This window comes from Ovis canadensis, chromosome 12, assembly GCF_042477335.2.
Source record: "Ovis canadensis isolate MfBH-ARS-UI-01 breed Bighorn chromosome 12, ARS-UI_OviCan_v2, whole genome shotgun sequence".
In the NCBI taxonomy this organism is placed as follows: domain Eukaryota; kingdom Metazoa; phylum Chordata; class Mammalia; order Artiodactyla; family Bovidae; genus Ovis; species Ovis canadensis.
The window spans coordinates 79,479,157-79,485,625 of record NC_091256.1 but is presented as its reverse complement, the minus strand read 5'-3'; the positions used below and the strand labels follow the sequence as shown (position 1 = coordinate 79,485,625).

Here is a 6,469-nt window from a genome sequence, read left to right as displayed (position 1 = left end):
AGCCTGATTTTAAAATATAGTTGGGATATTATTACTGTGGCAATTGGGAGTGTCTTTAGGCTGCACACAGTACATGATGCTTTGGGTGCAGTAGTACTTGAGCCACAAACTAATGCGAGTAAATGATTCTGACCATTTGGATATGCTCATTCACAAGAAAGAAACTTCTGCCTTTTAAGTTCTCTGGGACAACTGTGATATAGTTCCTCCTTTCAATGAGGGAACTTCTTCCTGAACCAAACCGCAAAAACAGTGTTTGAGTAGCACATTTTCACTTGCATACAGCAGCGTTTGTTCACTTTTGAGTGTTTCTGGACAGGAAATCGATCTACAGGGTAACATTCACACACAAAAAGGAAACAGTATGGGACAATGTCTTGTTAGTACAAGTGACTCTGTTTGGGAAATTACGGACAAGAAGCCTTGGAGGAAGAACGGCATTAAAGATCAAAAGCATGATGACTCCTGATGAAAACATCCCCAAATGATGAACCCACGAGCAAAAAGGAACTTCTACTGTAAGTATTTTTGTGATAATCAAGTATCTAAATATTTTCAAATTTTCTAGAGTATGTGGAGTTAGATTTCCAAGCAAGTACTTGCTGTAAGGAGTCTTCATTATAGTCAAGTCTATAATTAAACTCATTGGGTGATTCCAACAGAGGATTAGTTACTGGAATTTTTTCCATGACCTTGAAACACAAATAAATTGCAAGTTGACATGGGCATGTTTTATACAATAAGCATGTAATATCAGGCTTTTAATGTGTGATATATTACTCTGGCAATGTAAAATTGATCAATATTTGTATCTATAAATCCCCTTACATTTGGATTCCAGTTATTTAAATGATACTTACTTTGGTTTCATGTTATGTTTAATCCTGCAATTGTGTTTTTTCATAAATAGTTTGACACATTATTTGTAATTTGCTTAGAGAGAATATTAGTTCTTTCCTTAGTGAATCTAATTTATATACAGTAGGGGGGAAGAGGTGTGTTAGAATTTTGAAAATGGGAAAGAAGAGATATGATAGTTTTAAACTTGAGAGCTAAGGCATTTGAAAATGTTTACATTTGCATAATATATTGGTAAGTAATTCTGAAAATCATTTAGATTTCTCTATGTAAGACTTATAACTCCATATGAATATTATTACGGTCTTGGAAATGTGAATCAGGCTCATCAATACCATAATGCTATCTAATTATTAAATATAGCTAAGTCCATATTTAGTGCCTGGCACAGAGCACGTACTTACTAGCTGTTGCATGTTGAGTATAGGCTGATGTTGGGTAATAGAACAGGTATCCTGATTGTACAATAGTCATTTCATATCAGGATTTCACTTTATGAACTTACCCATGAATGTGTGATTAAATTGTTTAACAAAGAACTGTAGAATAATGGTGTCCCATTGTTTTGCTGTCTTCAGTCAGGAATAGCTTTAAAAATAAAATTTTGAATGGATTTCTATTCCTGGTTGTTTGTGTAACATTGTTTATCTGAAGGGTATCATAATGCTTCTGGAGCAATTCAGCATATAAACTATCAGTTTAGTTCCAATCAGTATGTGATTTCCAGGAGCTAGTTTGTGGCACTGAGACTTGGCATTAGCAATTTTGGAGCCCCCTCTGCTGAGGATTGATGGGTAGGTCAGGACACTGGCCAAATCCTCAAATGGGGAGATCATTTTTTAGGTGTAAGGGACATGAAAACAAACTGAGAGGTGAGTAGATGAAGAGATTCTTGGAGTCAAGCCAAGTGTTTTTGGAATGAAAGAAGAGAAGCAGAAAATATGGAGAAAGCCATAGAGTGGGAGAGAGCTGGAGAGGCAATGGAAACCCATTACAGATGCCATCTCTGTCTCATGTGATGCCAGATAACACTGTTCTAGGACCTCAGTTTTTCCCTAGGTCACTTGCTATAGATACTTATCAAACTAAACACATGTCCTTCTACTACCACAACTAGGAAATAAGAATGCTATATGCATGATTTTGCTGTATCTTGTTAGAAGTGATGAGAACCTTTGAGTAGGAGATGATGGAAGCTGTAACTAAGCAACAACTGTCATCAAGGTAAAAGATTTTCGAATAATCATATATAACATTTAGATAAGCTTATATGATCCCAATAACTGTTCGGTTTAGTCTCCTACTTTCCATGTATTTTTATAAGTAATTTATCCAGGCATATCTATCAGAATGTAACTATAATTAGACCAAGATATTCTATAGGAATCATTTAGAAGTTCTTTTAAGAATTCAAAGGTTGGCTGATATGCTGATATTGTCTGCATGAGCACTTTTTCACATTAAATTCATCCTGATTTATTAGGCAGGATTCTGAGACCTCAGTCAAGAAATGATGCATTGGAGGAGTCTTAAGCCTTCACTTTTAAGGAACAGGAAAGGATCTGATTATAATCTGAAAGCCAATGTATGGTAGCCTGATTTTAAGGATTATCTTCAAAAGGAAAATGTAGGTTTAGGATGTGTCCCTCCCCCCCGCCCCTTGCCAGTACTGATCAGAATATAGTTATTGATAACAAAGAATAATTGGAATTTTTATGGCATAGTATAATCTTTCCTCATTAGTTGTTTGACACCAGAAATACCTATTGCCGAACAGTTTAAGATTTGCTGTGTTGGGAGGAGTAAACTCCTTGCTACTCCTACTGCTGGCAGATGAGGAGGTTCAACATGCAGGGAAAAGAAAACATTTTGAATCAGACAAATGTGCATTGGAATTCCACATTTCTCATTCATAAACTGTGTGACCTGGAGCAAATCACCTAAACTCTAAATGTCTGGTTTCCCATACAGAAAATGGGGTTAATAATTATTCCCTTTTAGATTTATTGTAAAGATTAAGTGAGATAATTTATGTCAACTGCTTGGCCTGGTAAGATGTTTAAACTACATGAGCTTTGGAGACCTGTCTAGTTTTCTCATTCTAGTAATTCTAGACATTTGCCTGCGTGGTGCAAAGTCGCTTCAGTCGAGTTCCGATTGTGCCATCCTATGACCTGCAGCCTGCCAGGTTCCTCTGGTCTGTAGGACTCTCCAGGCAAGAATACTGGAGTGGATTGCCATGCGCTCCTCCAGGGGATCTTCCCCACCCAGGGATGGAACCAGCCTCTCTTCCATCTTCTGCATTGGCAGGCAGGATCTTTACCGCTAGCACTACCTGGGATGCCTTCCGCTCTGCTAAGTCACTTCAGTCGTGTCCGACTCTGCGTGACCCCATAGCCAGCAGGCCACCAGGCTCCCCCGTCCCTGGGATTCTCCAGGCAACAACACTGGAGTGGGTTGCCATTTCCTTCTCCAATGTATGAAAGTGAAAAGTGAAAACAAAGTTGCTCAGTTGTGTCCGACTCTTAGCGACCCCATGGACTGCAGCCTACCAGGCTTCTCCATCCATGGGACGCCTTCGACGTTTAAAATAACCTAAATTCCTTGCTTGTGCTAAAATGCTATTCAAACATGCAACTCAGTAGAAATATCTATTCTCCACCTCGTGGGCTCCTCATGAGAAAATTGTACAGCAAAGCTATTACAAATGTAGTAAAAGAATAAGGCAATCAGAATGTATGATTTGAGAGTAAAAAAAGGTTTTTGTGATGTTTTTGATGTGTTCAGTTCAGTTTAGTCGCTCAGTCGTGTCCGACTCTTTGCGACCCCATAAACTGCAGCACGCCAGGTCTCCCTATCCATCACCATCTCCCGGAGTTCACCCAGATTCGCGTCCATCGAGTCCGTGATGCCATCCAGCCATCTCATCCTCAGTCGTCCACTTCTTCTCCTGCCCCCAATCCCTCCCAGCATCAGAGTCTTTTCCAATGAGTCAACTCTTCGCATGAGGTGGCCAAAGTACTGGAGCTTCAGCTTTAGCATCAATCCCTCCAAAGAAATCCCAGGGTTGATCTCCTTCAGAATGGACTGGTTGGATCTCCTTGCAGTCCAAGGGACTCTCAAGAGTCTTCTCCAACACCACAGTTCAAACGCATCAATTCTTCGGCACTCAGCCATCTTCACAGTCCAACTCTCACATCCATACATGACCACAGGGAAAACCATAGCCTTGACTAGACAGACACTAGTCGGCAAAGTAATGTCTCTGCTTTTGAATATACTATCTAGGTTGGTCATAACTTTTCTTCCAAGGAGTAAGCGTCTTATAATTTCATGGCTGCAGTCACCATCTGCAGTGATTTTGGAGCCCCCCAAAATCAAGTCTGACAAAATAAAGTCTGACACTGTTTCCACTATTTCCCCATCTATTTCCCATGAAGTGATGGGACCAGATGCCATGATCTTCCTTTTCTGAATGTTGAGCTTTAAGCCAACTTTTCTGCTCTCCTCTTCCACTTTCTTCAAGAGGCTTTTTAGTTCCTCTTCACTTTCTGCCATAAGGGTGGTGTCATCTGCATATTTGAGGTTATTGATATATCTCCCGGCAATCTTGATTCCAGCTTGTGTTTCTTCCAGTCCAGCGTTTCTCATGAGGTACTCTGCATATAGGTTAAATAAGCAGGGTGACAATATACAGCCTTGACATACTCCTTTTCCTATTTGGAACCAGTCTGTGGTTCCATGTCCAGTTCTAACTGTTGCTTCCTGACCTGCATACAGATTTCTCAAGAGGCAGGTCAGGTGGTCTGGTATTCCCATCTCTTTCAGAATTTTCCACAGTTTATTGTGATCCACACAGTCAAAGGCTTTGACATAGTCAATAAAGCAGAAATAGATGTTTTTCTGGAACTCTCTTGCTTTTTCCATGATCCAGCGGATGTTGGCAATTTGATCTCTGGTTCCTCTGCCTTTTCTAAAACCAGCTTGAACATCAGGGAGTTCATGGTTCACGTATTGCTGAAGTCTGGCTTGGGGAATATTGAGCATTACTTTACTAGCATGTGAGATGAGTGCAATTGTGTGGTAGTTTGAGCATTCTTTGGCATTGCCTTTCTTTGGGATTGGAATGAAAACTGACGTTTTCCAGTCCTGTGGCCACTGCTGAGTTTTCCAAATTTGCTGGTATATTGAGTGCAGCACTTTCACAGCATCATCTTTCAGGATTTGAAACAGCTCAACTGGAATTCCATCACCTCCACTAGCTTTGTTCGTAGTGGTGCTTTCTAAGGCCCACCTGTCTTCACTGCCAGGATGTCTGGCTCTAGATTAGTGATCACATCACCATGATTATCTGGGTTGTGGAAATCTTTTTTGTACAGTTCTTTGGTGTATTCTTGCCACCTCTTCTTAATATCTTCTGCTTCTGTCAGGTCCAGACCATTTCTGTCCTTTATCGAGCCCATCTTTACATGAAATGTTCCCTTTGTATCTCTAATTTTCTTGAAGAGATCTCTAGTCTTACCCATTCTGTTGTTTTCCTCTATTTCTTTGCATTGATCACTGAAGAAGGCTTTCTTATCTCTTCTTGCTATTCTTTGGAACTCTGCATTCAGATGCTTATATCTTTCCTTTTCTCCTTTGCTTTTCACCTCTCTTCTTTTCACAGCTATTTGTAAGGCCTCCCCAGACAGCCATTTTGCTTTTTTGCATTTCTTTTCCATGAGGATGGTCTTGATCCCTGTCTCCTGTACAATGTCACGAACCTCATTCCATAGTTCATCAGGCACTCTATCTATCAGATCTAGGCCCTTAAATCTATTTCTCACTTCCACTGTATAATAATAAGGGTTTTGATTTAGGTCATACCTGAATGGTCTAGCAGTTTTCCCTACTTTCTTCAATTTGAGTCTGAATTTGGCAATAAGGAGTTCATGATCTGAGCCACAGTCAACTCCTGGTCTTGTTTTTGCTGACTGTATAGAGCTTCTCCATCTTTGGCTGCAAAGAATATAATCAATCTGATTTCGGTGTTGAACATCTGGTGATGTCCATGTGTAGAGTCTTCTCTTGTGTTGGTGGAAGAGGATGTTTGCTATGACCAGTGCATTTTCTTGGCAAAACTCTATTAGTCTTTGCCCTGCTTCATTCCGCATTCCAAGGCCAAATTTGCCTGTTACTCCAGGTGTTTCTTAACTTCCTACTTTTGCATCCCAGTCCCCTATAATGAAAAGGACATCTTTTTTGGGTGTTAGTTCTGCAAGGTCTTGTAGGTCTTCAAAAAACTGTTCAACTTCAGTTTCTTCAGCATTACTGGTTGGGGCATAGACTTGGATAACTGTGATATTGAATGGTTTACCTTGGAGATGAAAGAGATCATTCTGTCGTTTTGGGGGTTGCATCCAAGTACTGCATTTTGGACTGTTTTGTTGACCACGATGGCTACTCCATTTCTTCTGAGGGATTCCTGCCTGCAGTAGTAGATATAATGGTCATCTGATTTAAATTCACCCATTCCAGTCCATTTTAGTTTGCTGATTCCTAGAATGTCGACGTTCACCCTTGCCATCTCTTGTTTGACCCCAATTTGCCTTGATTCATGGACCTTACATTC

The 6,469-nt window shown here is 40.2% G+C and overlaps 1 protein-coding gene across 1 annotated transcript in view; it reads left to right on the top strand.

The window, feature by feature from the left end:
* The first annotated feature begins 225 nt into the window (after positions 1–225).
* Positions 226–6,469, top strand: part of KCNK2 (potassium two pore domain channel subfamily K member 2) — a 233,126-nt gene continuing 226,882 nt past the window's right edge. Inside the window, exon 1 of the mRNA XM_069544947.1 lies at positions 226–518. Coding sequence (XP_069401048.1) covers positions 485–518 — 34 coding nt within the window. The 5' untranslated portion in view covers positions 226–484. The remainder of the gene's footprint in view (positions 519–6,469) is intronic.